Source organism: Takifugu flavidus, chromosome 4 (assembly GCF_003711565.1).
Source record: "Takifugu flavidus isolate HTHZ2018 chromosome 4, ASM371156v2, whole genome shotgun sequence".
Classification (NCBI taxonomy): Eukaryota; Metazoa; Chordata; class Actinopteri; order Tetraodontiformes; family Tetraodontidae; genus Takifugu; species Takifugu flavidus.
The window spans coordinates 11,192,592-11,211,443 of record NC_079523.1 but is presented as its reverse complement, the minus strand read 5'-3'; the positions used below and the strand labels follow the sequence as shown (position 1 = coordinate 11,211,443).

At 44.9% G+C, this 18,852-nt stretch overlaps 3 protein-coding genes across 5 annotated transcripts in view; all 3 read right to left on the bottom strand.

Annotated features, from left to right (window-relative positions):
* Nucleotides 1–575: 575 nt before the first annotated feature.
* On the bottom strand, nucleotides 576–2,410 carry pfdn5 (prefoldin 5). The gene is made up of 6 exons (XM_057030954.1): nucleotides 2,284–2,410; nucleotides 1,798–1,900; nucleotides 1,643–1,674; nucleotides 1,477–1,551; nucleotides 1,287–1,392; nucleotides 576–884 (listed from the first exon to the last, which is right to left on the bottom strand). Exons 1-6 carry the CDS (start codon nucleotides 2,347–2,349, stop codon nucleotides 802–804), a joined length of 465 nt encoding a protein of 154 aa, XP_056886934.1. The 5' UTR covers nucleotides 2,350–2,410; the 3' UTR covers nucleotides 576–801.
* Nucleotides 2,411–2,631: 221 nt separating this feature from the next.
* espl1 (extra spindle pole bodies like 1, separase) lies at nucleotides 2,632–12,895 on the bottom strand. Of its 3 annotated transcripts, XM_057030686.1 has the most exons (31): nucleotides 12,743–12,882; nucleotides 12,517–12,617; nucleotides 12,083–12,385; nucleotides 11,253–11,999; nucleotides 11,055–11,156; nucleotides 10,836–10,947; nucleotides 10,632–10,759; nucleotides 10,322–10,515; nucleotides 9,947–10,189; nucleotides 9,674–9,818; nucleotides 9,391–9,547; nucleotides 9,125–9,264; nucleotides 8,751–8,885; nucleotides 8,541–8,654; nucleotides 8,281–8,452; nucleotides 8,080–8,208; nucleotides 7,758–7,914; nucleotides 7,493–7,602; nucleotides 6,257–7,383; nucleotides 5,771–6,173; nucleotides 5,495–5,656; nucleotides 5,159–5,372; nucleotides 4,856–5,061; nucleotides 4,561–4,688; nucleotides 4,362–4,484; nucleotides 4,134–4,283; nucleotides 3,893–4,060; nucleotides 3,591–3,811; nucleotides 3,429–3,512; nucleotides 3,119–3,283; nucleotides 2,632–3,036 (listed from the first exon to the last, which is right to left on the bottom strand). In XM_057030686.1, the coding sequence occupies exons 2-31, from the start codon at nucleotides 12,595–12,597 to the stop codon at nucleotides 2,835–2,837; spliced, it is 6,522 nt and encodes a 2,173-aa protein (XP_056886666.1). In that variant the 5' UTR covers nucleotides 12,598–12,617; nucleotides 12,743–12,882; the 3' UTR covers nucleotides 2,632–2,834. The 3 variants fall into 3 exon arrangements, with proteins under 3 accessions (XP_056886666.1, XP_056886665.1, XP_056886667.1); XM_057030685.1 differs by having other exon boundaries at nucleotides 12,517–12,895; XM_057030687.1 differs by having other exon boundaries at nucleotides 5,525–5,656; nucleotides 12,517–12,895.
* A 553-nt stretch (nucleotides 12,896–13,448) lies between these two features.
* The window catches only part of pfkmb (phosphofructokinase, muscle b), a 7,847-nt gene continuing 2,443 nt past the window's right edge, over nucleotides 13,449–18,852 (bottom strand). Inside the window, exons 4-24 of the mRNA XM_057030688.1 lie at nucleotides 17,940–18,013; nucleotides 17,699–17,776; nucleotides 17,238–17,427; nucleotides 16,960–17,125; nucleotides 16,841–16,885; nucleotides 16,649–16,757; nucleotides 16,467–16,562; nucleotides 16,296–16,388; nucleotides 16,079–16,204; nucleotides 15,787–15,851; nucleotides 15,641–15,704; nucleotides 15,420–15,566; nucleotides 15,268–15,338; nucleotides 15,025–15,112; nucleotides 14,801–14,953; nucleotides 14,546–14,710; nucleotides 14,411–14,472; nucleotides 14,221–14,332; nucleotides 14,034–14,133; nucleotides 13,826–13,931; nucleotides 13,449–13,692 (exon numbers count right to left, since the gene is read on the bottom strand). Coding sequence (XP_056886668.1) covers nucleotides 13,551–13,692; nucleotides 13,826–13,931; nucleotides 14,034–14,133; nucleotides 14,221–14,332; nucleotides 14,411–14,472; nucleotides 14,546–14,710; nucleotides 14,801–14,953; nucleotides 15,025–15,112; nucleotides 15,268–15,338; nucleotides 15,420–15,566; nucleotides 15,641–15,704; nucleotides 15,787–15,851; nucleotides 16,079–16,204; nucleotides 16,296–16,388; nucleotides 16,467–16,562; nucleotides 16,649–16,757; nucleotides 16,841–16,885; nucleotides 16,960–17,125; nucleotides 17,238–17,427; nucleotides 17,699–17,776; nucleotides 17,940–18,013 — 2,252 coding nt within the window. The 3' untranslated portion in view covers nucleotides 13,449–13,550. The remainder of the gene's footprint in view (nucleotides 13,693–13,825; nucleotides 13,932–14,033; nucleotides 14,134–14,220; nucleotides 14,333–14,410; nucleotides 14,473–14,545; nucleotides 14,711–14,800; nucleotides 14,954–15,024; nucleotides 15,113–15,267; nucleotides 15,339–15,419; nucleotides 15,567–15,640; nucleotides 15,705–15,786; nucleotides 15,852–16,078; nucleotides 16,205–16,295; nucleotides 16,389–16,466; nucleotides 16,563–16,648; nucleotides 16,758–16,840; nucleotides 16,886–16,959; nucleotides 17,126–17,237; nucleotides 17,428–17,698; nucleotides 17,777–17,939; nucleotides 18,014–18,852) is intronic.

Genomic DNA, 18,852 nt, shown 5'->3' with positions numbered 1-18,852 from the left:
CGACAATCAACATAAAGAAGACCACACTAGAATAAGTTAAATAAAATAAGACAAAATAAGATAAGACATATATACATTATATACATAAATAGTAGGTGGTAAGAGGTATGTGGTAAGAAATAGTGCAGGTGATGTTATTGTGTTAATAAATGATCAAGTTGTATCTTAAAATGACCAAAACTGCCACTCTCTCTCTCAAAAGAATGACAAATTCAGTTTTCTGACCTATATTTTGTGGGGAGAAAATGCTAATAAAATTGTTTTGCATGGACTTTATGTTGTGAAATTATTGTCAACGCATGGGTTCAATCTTGGAACATGCAGGAAATTATTAAATACTTATGTTATTGCTGCAAGCAGCAATTTGATTTAAATCATGGGTTTGGGCTGGAATTTATACGTGATCATTTACAGACCAAGCAAATATTATTCTACTCTGCAGTCAGCAATCATCTCTGCTGTAAACACGTGTTTTAACAATAATGAGTCGTCTTACAGACTGTGTGACGGCGCATACTCGCACACTTTCACACAACACACCTACCAACAACCTTCAAAAAAACAATGCACAACAGTTTCAATGAAATCTTTATTTGCAAACACAACCAACACCAAACAAGTATGATTGGTCTTCCCATGACAACAGCTCACCTATAATTTCCTTTTGACAGGGTCACCCATCTCCCTTCAAAACCCAAACTCGTCAATCATGACATCATTTGTGGTGGACACCTGCTTCTCTTCGTTTATGCACACATGTAAACGCTCCATTAAGAAGGGTTTAAAACAACAACATTCTGATTAAGCTTTGGTTGTGCCCATCTGTGAAGTCTGTTGGCCCTGTTGGAGCTGCTGGATCTTCACATTCATGACTTCAAGGACAGCTAGAAAACACAACACAACATACATGAGGAATATATTAAGCCTAGATGCATTTTCAGTATAAGAATTACATTGTGACCCTGCAAAAGCACAGCAGTAAGAAGATGGATAGATTATGTTAAACAACTACAGTCAAATGAAAAATGAACACATCATTTGAACACTGTAATATGGAGATACTTTGCATGATTTCAGTTGCACGTGTAATATAAATTTTTATGCTTTGAAACCATATTTTGACACAATCCCATCATAGGTCAAAGTCTACACTGCACTTAAAATGCGATAAAGAGCAAAATTAATTGTTCATGCACATCCAACCATTTGTCAATTGACAGAAGGTAAGTAAATATTCACGATGTAACTGGAAATTAGACCATTCTGAGAATTTAAGCCAGGCTTACCTTGTTTCATTGCATGCTTTTCTTGAAGTACTGGTTGAATTTTTTCTATCTGCTTTGTAAGGAATTCAATTTTGCGTTTAAAGAATGCTTTTGAATCTTTCACATTCTGCAGAGAAGGAAAAACAAGTTCACCGAATATTCCACAAATTTTGTCATTCAATTCAAAAGTTTATCATGTAAATATAGTTACCTTTTCAACGTAATATCCTGTCCCCACATCTACTAAAACATTTTCCACATCATTTAATGATCCAGGAACATACATCTAAGAAGAAAAGTCAAGGACTTATTTTTAAAATAAATTTAACAATAGGCAAGAGAATTACAGGTTGTGTGTAAAATAATATAAAGGATACAGAGCTGGTAAGTGGCACAAGCAATTCTTTTCCTGCATGAGAGAGGAAAAAATTTAGGAGGGGGGATTAATATCACAAACATCAATCTGACTTTAAGATCCATCATCTAAGAGTTAGTGGGGCAGATACCTAAAAACACCACCAGGTTCACTCACCTTTATTGTTTTCGTTTAGGACGTTTAAACTGTCCTTTGCATCAACAAACTTGTTCTGGCTAACTTTGAGCTGACCTATTGAAGACGTTAGGAACTCAATATCCTGCAAAGAGGAACATTGTTTTAAAAAAAAGCAAAACAAAAGCTGGCTCATAGTAATTCTGCAGCGATCACACAAATGGCACAAATCAACCCTGTCAGAATAGAATGATTTGTATTCCTTACTGAACACACTTTCATAATATATGACAAAAAAGCCCTCATCAAACAGTTCAAGTTGTGTATATGTGTTTCTGATGAGACAAGGGCAAAATAATGCCTCCATGTCTCGTTAATTTAATATACTAGCATTATTTGATAGCTAGCGGCTACACGGTTAGCATCACATGTGATAGCCGGCTAGCAAACACGTTCTCTAAATTATCGATTCTCCTAAATACATATATCAAACCGCAGAACTAATTTACAATTAAATTTCTCTGTAACCTGTTCAAGTTGATTTTTCAGTCCTTCTAACTGAGGGAGAGAAAGGTCTGCGAGATTCACCGCCATGTTGAAATCGAGACGCACAAATGATCATTAACCACTTCCGGGGGAGGATGCCGCTAATGTGCATCGCGCCGCCCAGTGGCGAGATGGCGTAACCGCACCGTCAAAGTAACGTTCGAACTTTATAGCGAAATAATGGAAGCATTTATTTACAACACCCGCAACTGAAACGCTGTAGTTTCACGGATAAAATATTTTAAAGCTAATTTAAGTGAAATCTAATCAGTTGTGTAGTTAGTAAGTTTCTTAGAATTTGCAATGTTTTAATAAATGTGAATGCACAGATTTCATGCATGAGAATAAAATTTATTTCAAAAAATGTTCTCATCAACAGAATAAAATTTGTAAATGTTAAAAATAACAATAATAAAGGAAGATGATTAAAAACCAAACACACTCTAGTAAGTGCAAACGCTTTAAGACTTAAATAGAATCCTGGAACATTGTCCCGTTTCCAGAGGTGCTTAAGGTCATCAGCATCCTCTCCCCTACTGCAGGTGGACTGGTAATCCGTACACCACAGGTGCCGCTCCTATGAGGTGCTTCAGGTGTGTGGCCTGGCGTGATGAGCCCATATAAGCCAGGAGAGGAGCTCCAGACCCAGCAGCAAACCAGGCTTCCAAAAGAGCTTTTGTGAACCGGTCGATATCTCGGTCTGTCACGTCCCACAAGTTTCCCAGCACAAATGGACTGATAAAGTAAGAAAGAGATTGATTCACATCACTCTTTAACACAAACAAAGCAAATAAATGTGCCTGAGGAGACGTCCCACCATCCGGCCATGAGGTAGTTAAGAATGATGCCCTGTCCTTCCTGTTCACCGCGCACTGCCAGCGCGGCGCTGCTGCAGCCAAACAGCAGGGAGGCAGCTCTCATCTGCCGTTTCAGGACCGCTTGGCTGTCGAGGAATCGTGCACCAGCCCCGTGCCCCACGTAACTGCCCCCCAGGGTGATAAGAGAACGAAGGAAAATTTACATGAAGCATTACATCTTATGGTGTTAGAGCACTTCATTTAAGAAAGCGCTCTATGCTTAGTAAATATTGAACATCAGAATGTGAAACCATGACTAAAACCACTCACATGTACAAATCTTTAGAGGCAACAGCTTCTTCCAGCTGACCCGAGTCAGGAGCGACTCCACACACACCCTCCCACTCCGGTTTACTTTAAAAACACAAGTAATAAAGTCACTGAGACTCGCAGTTCACGGCAGGAACAGCTGAACCAGGACTCGCGTCTCACCTGCTGAACCACTCCTTAAACCGATCCTGAGAGTTTCCCAAGTTGGCATCGGGGTCGAGCACATAAAACGCCCGCTCTGCGTCCACGCCCTTTTTCAGGAGGGACTGAGAGTCGGCTTCTTTTTGAATGCAGAGTCCGATAAGGGAGTGCAGAGACGGCATCCGGCTGACTGAGTGGGGCTTCAGCATGGACGTGCTCTCCCATGGCAGCTTCTGAAGGTACTGCAGAGCAAACCAGACACCGGGCCATTCATATCAAAGGCCCATTACAGATGCATCCTAAAGAGAGGTGATGAAGCAAACCTTGTCTAGGATGAGAACAACATGACCACGAGGCTCCTCTCTGTCTGCGAGCTGAGACGCAGCTGTGTGAAGGAGATGGTCGCACTGGGTGTCCCACTGCGGGGAAACCCCCAGACCAAATCTTCTGAGGTCATCTTGAGAGAGCAGCGACGACGCAGACAGGAGGGGCTGCAAACACACTTAAAAACTTTAATGGACTGCAGCTGTGGAGATCCCCCCCAAGGCAGAAAGACAAACACACCTTCAATGTGTCCTCATCAACTTTCACCCCCTTTGCTGACAAGGACCTGCAGAGGTGCTGAGCGTGTTTGGACAGCTCAGGATTTGAAGAAAGAGGCAGAAGCAAGCTCCTCCAGCACCCCAGCAATTCCTCCATCTCCTTTAACAGCCTCTGAAACACGGTGGACAAGAAGAGACTCCCGCGTCAGTGCTGGACTCTTCCTCTAACAAAGCCCTCGTCAGCACTCACCTCAACCTGAGAGTCCAGCGCTCTGCGCCCTTCCCACCATTTGGCCTTTTCGGACACGCAGCTCACAACCTTCTGTTTGGCCAGGATCTCATCCATTTCCTGCACCATCCAACTGACGGGACGCTGCAGCAACAGAGAAACAGTCGCTGGTGCTATAGGACGTGTAATGCTGTGATCTCCTCCTCCTCCTCCTCCTTACCTGCTGTTTTGAGGTGGGGATGTGAACGGTGATCGGTGCGGATCCCTTCTCAAAACGTGACAGCATGACGCTGTCGCCCATCTTTCCCGGTTTTACTCCGAGTACAGACATGACGCACACGGTTACGCCTTCACCGGGAGAGGAAGGCAACATTTAATTAAAGCTATTCGTATGAGAAATAAAAGCGCACGGTCTCAACCCTCCCCAGTTCTGTTAAGCTTAAAGAGCTCGGGGACATTGACAGAGACTTAATTCACGCTTTGCTTTGAGATCAGGGCATTGTTGAGTGTTTCACCTGGAGGAATGTGCTGAGTCAGCTGCGTAAACTCTCGACAGTGGCTCCCGGGGAAGGTAGATGAGTCAGCGGTTGGGAAGGAGAAGATGTCCTCCAGCTGCAACAACATCTGCTCTGTAGTGTCCTTACAGTCCTTTGGACTCTTTTCATCCAGCGTCAGAGACTCCATCTTGCCTGCGAGTTCACTGGATGCTTTTCTCAACTTCCTGGAAACAGCATCACTTAGTTAGTGACACACTGGGCCATCGGATGGCGAAGATGGATTCTAGCAGATGTTAGCAGCAAATCCCGATGTGCTCTTACTTCAGACAACTGGTTAGATGTCGGATGGTGCGATGGCGACTTGTGATCCCTATAGAATGTGCGTGTAGCATCGCTGTAGTCACGGGGTCCTGCTGGCCCGTTGATAAAGCCAAAAGAGAAGAAAGGGTGGTGTAGATGGAGGGAGATGGGACGTGCACAAACGACAACCAGGCAGAGCGCAGCAGCGACTGCACATCTTCCAGAGTTAGATTGTCTGAGGACAGAAAGTTTTACAGTCCGAAAATTAGAAATCGGAAGGCCAAAATATTGGTTACATATGTAATTCCCCAAATTATAAGTCAAGGTTATCGGACGTGGTTGCGGTAATCGGATCACCATGGCGGCTGCAGCGGAGTGACGTCCCACCTGGTCTGCTGTCTGGATGGGACGGGCGCGTTTGTGGACCTTCTCTCAGAGGATCTCTGGGCCTCAGTTCAGATAAGTCGTCTCTATCCAAGTCACAACAGATATCCCTCCGCAAGACCTCAAAATCCACATCTGCAGAAAGGAAATTACCTCTGGTCAACAGTTATTACAGAACACAGATTCCACACCATCTGAATATTGTTGATTTTTCTGCTCCTCGTCCCTCCACACACACAAAATACTGACCAATGTTATCGGCTGAGGCAGGGTTGGTTTCGGTGTCTGATGTTCTAAGCTGTTCGACACTGATGTCGAGGGCGTCTGGGATTTCCTCGTCGATGGTCCTCATTTTGTCTGGCTCTTCCAGTGAATCTCCCTCCGTCCTGGTCGGATCCCTCCGGCCTCGCCCTCTCCTTGTCGAGGCTGCCCTGCAGGCGAGGGACTCGTCGTCCTCAGAGGAGCTGGCTCGAGGCACCGCTGTGCTCTTCTTACTTCCTCTGGTCTGTCTTTGGGGCAGAACTTTCTCTGCTGGTGGATCCTGGGTCCTTTTAGTGTTTGGGACAGCTCTTTGTGTAGATCTTTTTTGTGTTTTTTGTTTTGGTGATGTCTGTGTAGTTGCTTCTGTGTCGCTCTCATCACTAAACTCCACCTAAGAGAAATTTAACAAAGACATTTTTTTTTTTAAAAACAAGGATTTTTAAAACCCAAAGTCCACCGTGGTTAGTTCTCTACCTTGAAACGAGATTTCTTTGTGCGTCTGGGAGCAGCGGGCACGGGTCTGACTTTATCTTGATCTGGTGACGACTCTTCGTACACATGAAACTGCAGCTTTGATGCCGTCCTTGGTGCTTTCTGCACAAGGGTTTGGCCTTTCGCCCTTTGAACCGGAGTACAGGTCACTGTTGGGACCACAGTGTTAAAGTCAAAAAAGTCCTTCCGGTCAGTCTTCGACTTCACCGCCACTGGAGTCATGGCGACCAGGCCCTTTGTTTTAACTACAGAGCTTGGCATGTTTGTCTTGGGCTTGACACCTTTAGTTTTCTTTGCCTCCTTTGTTTTAGCCGGGTTTTTACTAGCCTCTCTGGGTTTAATTAGCAATGCTGGAGGCGGACTCTTCGGTTCTTCTGACATCAGCACTCCTGCTTTGGGCGGATTCCAATTCCAAGCGTTTGAGAAGAGCTCTTCTGGGCTGCAGCCCTTTTTATCTGCCATGCTGATCAAAGTCAGTATCGCTTTGGTGGCTGTTAGACCTGCTTTCACAGGTCTTAAGGCAGGAGACGGTGTGGCATTAACGAATGCTAAACCAGCCTCCAGTAAATTCCACACACCGCTGACCTTCTTCTGTCTTGGGTCCAGTCCAGACAGAACCATGCACAGATACACACGGCTCACCACATCCTCCATCAGGGCGGGTTTAGCTACACTCTTGTTGGTGCCGCAGGCAGTGAACAGTTTAGCCAATTTTGCCCCGAGCTTTGTCGAAACACTCTTACAGCGAGCGAGTGTTGCCGACCGGAGTTTCAAACTGGCTTTGACGTCGTTAGGATCCAGTTGTAGAATCAGATCGGCCTGCGCAGCTGCCCAGCGAGCTGTGGCGCGGCCCAGGCAGGGCTCAGCGCAGCAGGGGCACAGACAGTTGGAGTCGTGTGCCAGGGACGACAGCCAGCGGCGAGGCTGGGCTTTGAGGGGAGGGGAGCTGGTTGGATCCTTCACTACGGGTTCTTTGGGGAGCCATCTCGTAGTCAGAATTCCTTTACAATCATCATCCAAGTTAGGAAGTGGAGACTGGGGCTTCTGTGCCGGGCGCCCCTTCCGAGGTTTGATTTTGACCTCGGCCTTTTTCACCTGGTCGGAAAAATCTACAGGAGCAGTAAAGAAGAGTAACACATTCAGGGATTATTAAACATTTCAACTAAAGACAGGATATTAAGGCCTATTTAACCAGGTGGAATTGTACATTTGACAAACCTGTGCAGATCTCCAGAAGGTTTCTGACTTTGTCCAAATCTATGGCGCTTTCTTCTCTCTCCCCCTGCATCAGCTCCAACTCAGCTTTCAACACCAGCAGTTCTGCACATCTTAAAACACCACAAAAACAATACATTTAACCTCTGCTAATTTTAATAACACACACACACACACCAGAGTGCATAAATGTTCAAATTATCAGAGAACCATTTCTTCAACCCTTTTTGCATTTTAATCCGCAACTATATTAATTTGCTGTGCGTACTGGCTTGGTGCTTGAAGCTTGATGGCCAGCTTGAGAGCTTCAAGACACTGGAGTCTGGCATCGTTGATGGCCCCGCAGCTGCTCCTCAGAGCAACCATCTTCATAGAGCAGCTCAACAATTCTGCAAGAAGCTGCCACTTCAGCACCAGGTTGTCTCCTGTTCGTGGATAAATAGGCAAATAAATAAATCAGCATCGTAACAGCAGTGCAACTGTAAAGCCGACTGGGACTAAACAATACATTACAAATATATTGTTATATTAACATGTGTAATTTAAGTGTTGTTCTATATTTTATTTGCTTACATCTGGGACAAGTTTACCTTGGCCAATGAAACGCATCTCTGAGCTGCTACCATGAGATCCATACAGGCCTTTCCCAACTAAAGTGACCAACAGGCTGCAGAGAAGCTTCAGACTTTCGTACAGGGCAGTGTCCGGGCTGTTTAGACCTGTGAGACAATCCATCAACTCCACTCTTGAAAAGTTCAAACAGAGAAGCAGAAAACGTGGCTCATACTAACCATGCTGATTGATGGCGCGCCGCTGGGCTTCTGGTAATGCACTTGTGTCCAGACTCAGATAGAAGCTGCAGGTCTGGAGGGTCAGAGCACGTAACATGTACCAGCTCTTTGACTGCCTCTGTTCATTCGCTTCTTTCAGCACTGCACACAGGAAAGGCATCCCACGATCCACCTGACGTTTGGGCAAAAGGGACTTTCGATTAGGGAAAGGGGAGGAACGGAACAGTGCAGCAACAGCATGTGAGGCAGATGTTAATTACTTGTCCTGTGATGTAGTAGTACTGAGCTTTCAACAGAATGACAAACATAGATAAAGAGGAAGGTTCCTCTGCAGATTCTGTACTCAGAAGATGTTCTGCTTGCTGCAGCTGGGCCTGAAAGTACACAAATAGGCCAAAAAGACTTAGAAAAACAAGAAGACAAAAAAAAGTATGACTCAGGGCTTTTATTCTAAATCATTTGTGCGTTACCATTGCAAGCTCGGGGGATCCCATATCCAGCAGGATACTGGATGTCTGACAGAGGGAACTGGCACATCTCTGAGCATCACCAAGCTGACGTGAAAGTCCAGTCACAAGTTGGTATGCTTCCAAGGCCTTCAGGGGCTGAAGAACAACAATAGCTGATAATTATAATAATCATTAAAGGCTTAATGATGACCAAAATGATCACTAAGACTCAAAACATAATGGGTTACTGTACAAATCTCTATGAAAATAATACAATTAAGGTCAACTAAAAATGACCTCATGCTGAACTTCAGCGCTGTGGTCACGTATTTGGTGATGAACAAGAACAGCACAAAGGTTTCTACATAAGCAGAAGCAGCAGGATTCTCTGTTACCTTTCCCATGAGTCTGAAGAGAGCTGCCATCACAGCAATAGAGTGACAGGTCTGCTTGGCATTTCGCACATTCGGCCGGTCGCGACAGTTCAGGAGAGCGGACCACTCATCGAGGGCACGATCCAAAGGTTTATTTAAACCTTAAAAAGGAAAAAAATGTATTTTCTTTTTAAACTGCAGGATTGAATATTGTTCTTTTGATTTGCCCAACCATCACAGTGGGAATGTACATTATCGTATGATGTCTAGAATTTTTATTTTTTTACTATTCTCTGCAGCCAGGTTGAAATGAAGGCCCTCGTAGACCATCGTGCTCTCTTCCGTCTTCTGCTTGTCTTCGTAATCAAAATCATTGGTTCCAATAGGATTGGCAACACCCTGAGTCTGCCCAAGCAACTCTCGCTGTTTGTCCCTTTCAATGGCCTGGAAGAAGAGTATTTTGTATATGTATGTGTAAACATCATGAAAATGAACCATTTTAGTTCACTAACAGTAAATCATAAATTAAAACCTATGCAGGACATTGTGGCTTATTTTGAAATAGCTCACATTATGGAGCGTCTTTTCAAGGTTGCAGATGTAGTGCCACAGTAAAGCATGGGCCTTGTCATCCTTCAGCCTGTCAGCATTCTCTGGAGTCTCTGCTTCTCCTTCCAGTAGCCGAAGAGCTTCATGGGTAAAATCAAGCGCTGTGCTGTGTGGTTACAAATGAAGAACATCGATGCTGTAGCGCTCGAAGAGACCAGACAAAAAAAATATATATACACTGTATGTTTAAAGTAGACCGCCTCCCCATGTAAATTACATAGGAAAAGTTCTTACCAGTCAGTCTGTTCACTAAAGTCCTGGTAAACCACAACTTGAGCCATCTCACAGAGGTAAACGGCTCTCAGGTGGCTGTGGGAGCTCTCCTCGTGGCAGATCTCCAAGAGATCACAGAGAGTATTGTAACGCTCTTGGGCCGTGTCACCAACAGCCTCCTTATATGCACGGAGCTCCTCCTCCAACAGGCAAAGCATTACTTTCTCATCTGGGACATCCGGACCAAAGCCGTCACGTAAGGTCCTGTTCCGGGGCGGGATGGGGGCAACAGCTGTTAATTTTCCTTTCCACTCAAATATCGTGACATTTCTAAATGAATGGTTTCAGGTGACAACAACAACAAAAAAACCTTTGAGCTTCAAAACCTGTATTTACCTGAGACGAAGATCCTCCTCTGAGGTGCGAGCAGCGTCAATTTTTGTTTTCACCCACAACGAGACCGGTTCGGCCATATGAGCAGTGATATTGTCCCCCAAAGCTTTCAGCCATAGGATCACCCAATCCAGTGCTCGCTCAAGCTGACCTACTCGCCGAGACGTCTGCACGGCCAGCATGAAAGGGCGGCTCAACTGAACATTCAAAAGACAAGAGGAGTGGAGTCTTGAGACAAAATTGCTGACCGCTTAATGTAAAGTAAGGTCAGCTCTTATTATTCATACGTATTCGAGAAAAGAAAAAAGCTTACCCGTTCAACAGAGAGAGACATAGGACAGGTCCTGCAGAGATCCTTACAGAGGATCTCAACTAGTGAGAAGGCCTGGTCGTAAAGACGGCGGTTAAACAAGCCACAGGCCAAGTTGCTCACAGCGATCACTGTCAAAAGGACGGTGACAAAGTAAAAAACCCACGACTGCTTCAATGTGAGAGTAATGAAAAGTGAAACACTCACCTGCTTTTATGAGAAGGTTTTCATTTGAGAGTTTATGGAGCTCCGTCATCATGAGTCCAGCTGTGGCCTGGCAGTAGAGCATCACTCTGCCCAGCGTCTCACTGTCCTCCAGCTGAAAACCAACACATCACACAGCTGGCCTGAGCACTCTGATGCATTCAATTGATGTTATTGAGCGGTACTTTATCACAACTAAACACTTCATGAAAGTAGCCTCACCTGTGATGCGAGCAGGCTCTCATAAGCAAACACAAAACCTTGATAGATGTTGATGCACAGGGTCTGTTGCAGTCTGCTCCTCTCAGCCTGACACAATGAGTTCTGTAAAGAAACCACAACAATGTGCATAATTTTCATTGAACGAGCTTTTCTAAGACTAATGAATCAATAGATTTCCTGCTCAATAGGTACACTTGCCTTTTTCATTGTCTTTAATAGACATTCTTGATGCTCCTCAAGAAAAGAAAACCAGGCCAGCAGCACAGGTCCACTTAATTGCTTGCCATGGCCACTTTCAACGGCCCACACCACAAGTCTGCATCCCTCTAAAACTAATTGAGCTTCTTTGTCTCCCAGATCAGATGAAAGAGCCCTCAAGATCCTTGCACACTCTGTCAAAGGCTGTCCACCGTCTCCACCAGTCTTTAGTGAAAAATGAATTTTAATTGCCCATTTTCCAAGTGCTGCTGCAGCAAAATAGCAGTCAGCACAGTCCCTGACCTTGGTTTCAAACTCATTGACCAAGGTGCCAGCCAGAGTGTAGTGACTGGCCTTACAAAGGGCCTTTATTACAATCTGCACCATTTCAGAGACAACGCACACACTTGACATCTCAGTGGGTTCCTTTGCTCCGTCGTGACCCCGACCATCAGATGCGCATCGACTGAAAACTGTGTGCATTTCCTTTACAAGAAAAGTAGCATCATCCTTGGTCATTGATCCACAACCGCTCTCAAATTCAGTGATCGCATCTTCTGTGTATATGGAAATTTTGGACACAGAGGGGCTTCCACTTTCTGTGTCCAGCAACAGAAGAAAGCTCAACGCTTGCACCTGGCAGTGTAATTTCTCACGAGCATTCGCAGTCTTCTTGTGTTTGGAGGCTGACAGCCCGTTCCAGAGCACAGAGAAGCAGCTCCGCACAAGGACACAATAGTCCTCCCCCTATTTACAACACAAGAAAGAGTTAATACGACGTGATTAGTCACAACATAAAAAAGTTCATTCTACTAAACAATCAATCCTACCTGCTGGGCTGGGATCAGCCTGCTGTGAAGCAGCCCGGCTACGTGGCTGCACAAATGATGAGCTTCAAGCGAGCTTAGCTTCTTGACAATGTGGAATATGATCTTCTCCATGTACAGAGGAGTGCTCTGAGCCACAAGTGCGGATGAGACGTCATAGCCGTGCAGGGAAACCTCCACCAGCTGCACCAAGTGGACAACATGGTCCGGGTCCGGGGACCCAACTCCAAGCTGATGGTTACAGGCTCTGATGACTCTGTCACACAGAGTGCGACCTTGAAGACCCGGGCCATTCTTTACATAACTCTGAAGAAAGACACAAGTCTTTACAAATCGAAAGGAATACACACGCACGCAAATGTAAGCACATGGCACGTAGGCCTAACTAAAATACCTTGGAAATTGTCACTTTTAAATGGATTCGTGAATAAACTAACCTCCAATTCTTGACGCAAACGGTCGGTCTCTTCCACAGACCCGGTCTGCTTGATGTATTCGTCTACTTTTAAACACTTCATTCCAACAGCTTTAGAAAACGCTTTTGCAATTTAATCCATGTTAATTAGAAAAGAAAAAAACAACAGCGGTTTAGTTAGCAAACAGCGGTCAACTTAACGTAAACGAACTTATGGAGGGCAATGCGACTTGACCAATGAAACACACCGTTACTATAACGCTTTTCTTTGAACCAGGCAAATGGCGTACGATCTACGAGCCATACAAAATTAGTACTAAGTTAAAGTCGAAAAAACTTTCGGCATCTACTGACTAAAACACCGCGCACTCTTTTTGAACACCGTCTGTTAACCAATCAGATAATACTTCCGTCTTAATACGGAAATGCAGGGATTTATGGGTAATGAGGTCGTTTATTGTCGTGCGAGCCAAATATAACTGGATATGACTTTGAACGAATGAAGGATTAATCAATGAACTAAATCAAATACGGGGAAAATACAATATTCAAGATACTAAATCTACAAAGATAACTACTACAACAGTCAGAAACAACCTCATACAAAATCATGAAGTAGGGCAAAGGTATACACTTGCTGACAACCTGACTGTTGACCTCTTTGAATGAAACTTTTACCCTGGGTTAAGCAATTAATATCCCATATTAATGTCGGTGTAAAGAATAAACCAAAATAAAAAGTTTTCACTTTCCATATTGTGGGGGGAAAAAACACCAGTGTGCAATATGCCTACAATAAATGTAAATAATGCCACTAATTTGATTGGTGTGTAAGGACAGGTGCAGAAGCATAAACTGGTGTAAAGACAGAGATTGATGCAACCCTTACATCCACATTCAAAGAATGAATAAATAAACAGAATCAGATGAGTTATTTGTAAGACTTTTTGCATATTTTGGTGATTTATTTTAGATTTTATTTTTACTGCTTTTTCAGCGACACATTTTACAAAGTGCTTTAAGCAAAAGACATTCATGTGATGTCCCCACTTGAGGCTACTGAGGGACTAAGCCCCTCTTCTTGATGACGTGCTCCATCGTAGTCTTTTCAGTCATGTCCAGATCGATCTTGTACTTGGCCAGGATTTTCAAGATGGGCCTCAGTTTAATCCACCACTGTGTCTTTGGAATACGATGTCTGTAGAAGAAAATAATTGTAAGCAAAAAAAAAAAAGGGGGGGGGGGATCATGATGAAATCACATGTCACCGCTAGGGGGCATAGATGCACAGCTGTAAGAAAACAAATGGCCACGCAGGAAAGACGTCTTACTCAAAATCTGTTTGGTCTTTGAGCTCTGCCAGAGATGTGAAGACCAAAGCTCTCTTTTTCATACCCAGCACACAGGCCGAATCTGGAGAGTTGGCAAAGATGCGACCTGAAAGGTGGAGGTTAAAAGCAGCAAACATGAGAGCAAGGACCAGAGGACAGGAATCGCATCTGCAGATGTCATCAGTTTTTACTGCTTTCATGGCCTCACCATGTCGGTAGCACTCCTTCAGCTTGTCAGTCAACCATAAGACAGATTTCATGCCCATCTTTGTCCCAAAGTTCCGGTCAAAAGGACTCGGTGTTCCGCCCTAACGATATTTTTTAGTGTATGATTTTAAATTTGAATTGAATGCAGCTAGAAGTGATTGGCAGAAAAGCTGAATCTTGTGGCCCACCTGTTGCATATGCCCGAGCACATTCTTCCTGCAGTCAAACACACCCTTGCCTTCCTCCGCATACAGGTTATAGATAAAGTCAGTGGTGTAATTGGCGTTGCATCTCTCATTTCTGCAACAAAAGTAACACGAAGGAGATCAGAGTGGGATGTAATTTGCCATAGGAATATCAGAACTGAGTCCAATCAACCTCAGAATCAGTCCCCTCTTCACCGTGGTCTTCATCTTCTCTACCAGATGCTCTACATTCATCTGTGAGCCAAACAGCAATCAGACCTTCTTTTCAACAGAATCACTTTCTTTCCTCTTGTACATGCAAACACACCTCCAGGTCACGGATTTTAAAAGGCTCTTCATAAATGTAAGCGGCATCAGCTCCAGATGCCAGGCCAGCCATGGTTGCCAGGTAGCCACAGTGTCCTCCCATTGTCTCAACAATGAAAACCCTCCTCTTGGTACCAGCAGCAGACTGTTTGATCCTGTCACATGTCTGAAAAGGAGAAAGAAAATAGAGAGAGGAGAGGAATCTTTAAGATCTAGCTTGGTTGGCCTTCACTTTTTGTTTCTTTTGTAAGTTTACCATTGTTATAGTGTTGAGCGCAGTATCAGCGCCTACACTGAAGTCAGAACCAGGAATGTTGTTGGAGACAGTGGCCGGAACAACGACGATGGGGATGCAAAGTTCCTCGTACTTCTCTCTAGCCTGCACCATCTGCAGACCGCCAACAAAGGCCTTCACCAGAGAGAGGAGTGTTTTAGTGAAAAGATGTTTTGATTAAACGTTTCTGTTTATCAGACGCTCACCTCAAAGCCTCCGATGATTACCATGGCATGAATGTTAAACTTTGCAATGTTTAGGCTGATCTCCTCCATGACTTCCTGTGGCAAAGATCTTCATAAAAGTGAATCACAATAGATTAGATCATGTGAACTCGACCCGTGATGCAACCTTAAATATCATTTACTTGGTTTGGGAGGGAGGAATCTCTCTCAGAACCAGCGTTGACATAGAAGTCATGTAAGAAGCAGTTTCTGACAACATCTCACCTCTTTGTGCCCAGAAAGGAGCCTCCCTTTCCGGTCCATCCAGCCACTCCAGACCAGCCGATTGGCTCGATCTAAGCAGGAACAAAGTGAGGCCGTGATTGAGCTCTTTTGTTTGTGAGGGCCTTCATAGGTGATATTGGTTTTCAGCTTACCATTCCTTGAGCCAAGCCATCAAAACCATCATGAACTGCCAGCATTTGGTGACCCTGTAAGATCCCGATTCTGACGGCCGAACGTACGACGGCGTTCATACCCGCGCACGGAGCTCCCACATTCAGAAGGGCTATGTTGATATTACTCTGTTGATGTTAAAACAGGTGATTATCAGGCTTAATATGTTTTACGCTCATCAGTACCCTCAAAATTTCCAGACCTTTGTATCAGGAAGGTGCACATGAGCCAGCATCCTGTATGTGTTCCAGTTGTTCTCGAAGCTCCTATTTAGCAGAGGCACATTTAAATCTGTCACCCAAACAAAGACGCCAGGCTTTCAAACAGAGGAATAAAAATATGTCTCACTTTCCCCTGAGTTTAATGGCCTCATCAAACTTCCCTTCAGCCATGGCAGTGGTGACGTCTTTAGTCTGAACGGGGGGAAAAGGACAGAACAGGTGAGTTCATTTTGGACGAAGTCCATCAACAGCGCCTGGATCGAAACCTTGAGCTAATTTCTCTTCACTAAATGCTAAGAGGCAGTCTCCACTGCAAGGTAAGTCCTGGAGCCCAGTGGAGACTGCAAACATGGGAAATTCAAGATTTTCTTTGAAGGAGGAGTTCAAACACCATAACGCCAGTTGATAAATGCACTCACCACTTGTACACACTCCATGAGTGGTAGTCTGACAGCCATGTTTCCCGACAAGCTGACCACGCATGCGGGTGTTTCTGGCGTAGCCTCCAGCAGGGCCATCACCGCTTCCACACCCATTCTGCTGGCCTGAGAAGAAATTAAATCACCCACACTACCGTTCATTCACACCATCCAATAGCAAGAAGACATCTTTTAAAAACAGAAACTTTAGCTTCACCAGGATTCTGTCAAAGGCGGAAGGGGTCCCTCCTCTCTGGACGTGACCCAGGATGGTGGTGCGGGTGTCGAAACCTAACTTCTTTGATACCAGCTGGTCAGAGATAGAAATTATGTGAATAGGGAGAAGCTATAGATGATGGGATACTGGAGATGTTCCGCCACTGCTGACCTGTTTCACTTGCTCACACGTGATGGGTTTACCGTGGCGGTCCATCGCTCCCTCTGCCACAATGATGATGTTCAAACGTGAGCCACGGCCTCTTTGCTGTACGGGACAAACAAAACACGTTAGGTCATTACATTTATCTCCTTCACCATTTAAAATTCATTTTTATATGGCTAGATAATTACCTCTGTCAGTCTTCTGCACAGATGCTCCTCCCAGTTCTCCTCTGGGGGCATCTCAGGGATGAAGACCCAGTCAGCACCGCAGGCCAGAGCTGTCACCAAGGCCAGATACCTGCCCGTAAAGACTCATAGCTGGACTTCAATTGTCTCTGAGCAGTTCTTTAATCATCCATCCATCCGGTCGGCTGTACTCACCCACAGTGTCTGCCCATTACCTCCAGAATAAACGTCCTCTGGTGACTGCAGAAGGACAGTTAAAATGAATGCATCCCAGGCCTGTTTTCCGTGGAAGAAATGGGTGCGAGCGCGCGTACCTCTGCGCCGTGGTGGTGATGGCGTCCACAATCTCAATGATGCGATGAAGGGCCGAGTCCGTCCCGATGGTCATGTCGGTGCCGCAGAAGTCATTATCAATGGAGCCCACCATGCCAACAATGTTAAGATGGGCGGAATTTTTGGCCTCAGCGGACGTGATCTTACCTAAGTTGAAATAACAACACACTCGGACCCCATTTCTTTCTTTCAATGCTAAATAATGGCCTCCTAGCAGCTTTTCTGGCACTGGAACGCGTGAGATTGTGCTGCCACTCACCAGCTTTGACCAGGTCTGCCAGCAGATCACGCCACTCTGTCCTGAACTGGTTGGCGCCTGTCAGACTGCCGTCCCCTCCGACCACGCACAGGTTGGTGATGCCCAGCTTGACTAGGTTGAGAGCAGCCTTGGTGCGTCCCTCCTTGGTGCGGAAATCCTGACAGCGAGCACTACCTATCACGGTGCCACCCTGAATTTCAGGCAAAGGGCAAGATTTAGTGTATGAAAAACATCACAGAGAGGGGGGTGCGGAGAGGAAAGAGAACTGCCTGACACAGGAATCACCAGGACTTGCTCTATGTATTTAATCAAGCACGGCCTTTAAACAACCTTATGACCTACAGAACAACACTGTCGGGGGTAAAGCAAGAGTCTCACCAAACTTCCATCTTGAATACACATTAAAAATAAACTGAAAAAGTGCTGATGGGCTAAAAAAAAACCCTCATAATTGCCCTCACCAGCTGTAACATCATAGACACACTCTCCCAGGTAGCAGGACGGATGTGATCCCCTCCATCCACCAGACCCTGGTAACCCTGGCAACAGGCAGTGGAAGAAAACATTAGTCTTTTTTAATCACCGAGGTATGGGGTGTTGGGGATTTGATTTGAAAGAAAGAGAAAGGTCGAAAGAGATAATATTCTAAGTTATCTGTTAATGTATATTTGTTATTGTAATAGTTTGTGAGGCTGTGGTTACCTCGTGGACAAAATAGACTTTGGCCCCAGTGTAAAGACCCACTCGAACAGTGGCCCTGACAGCTGCATTCATACCTGTAGGCAGGGAAAATGTGAGTGTGTGTGTGTGTGTGTGTGTGTGTGTGTGTGTATACATAAGGCCTTATAATCATGGCAACCATGCAGTACAGTTGTTCAGACAATTATCAACTGTATATCCAGAGACCGGTGGTTAAAAATACATCTCCTCTACTTCTGTTTAGCAGCTTCTCTTTATGTTCCTGTAAAATGACTTCGTTTACAGCGAAACCTTCAAGTTCTACCTTCATTTAAAAACTTCATTAGATGCCCATTCGGTTTAATATTTACATAAACAAATTTTGGTTAGGTTATCGTCGTGTTTGTGGGTAAATTAATAGCTTTTCTCTGCGTCCCTACAGCAGACAACGATACAACACTCTGCTTCTGTAGCTACAGACAGGGGCGATGCAATTGCACGTTAAAGGAACATGTTACTAAGATTTTTGGCTCAACTTTCAGGACGGTGTCACAGTTGCAAAATCCTCTGGGAATCCGCTGCCATTTAAGCGCTCGGTGGGTCATTTAAAGGACAAGATGTGGATAGATTCACTTCTTAGGTGCCAAGAGCATCTCCGCTTACAGCAAAAACGGAGGAGATGATACAAGGAAGATGGACCTCACGCTCCACATCAGCGCCGTCCAGACCTATGACTGGAAGGTCATAGATGAAGGCCATAGGTCTAAAATTATCCCTCATAAGAGATAAGGTGTTGAAGGAGGATGAGGAGGCTGAAGAGCGGTTGTCCAGTGATTGGGCAACTTTTACTTTGCTTTCAGACGCCTACAGTCTGTGTGCTTGAGTGTGCTCCATCAAAGTACTCCTGATGGTGTAAATGCTGCTAATGCCAGCACAG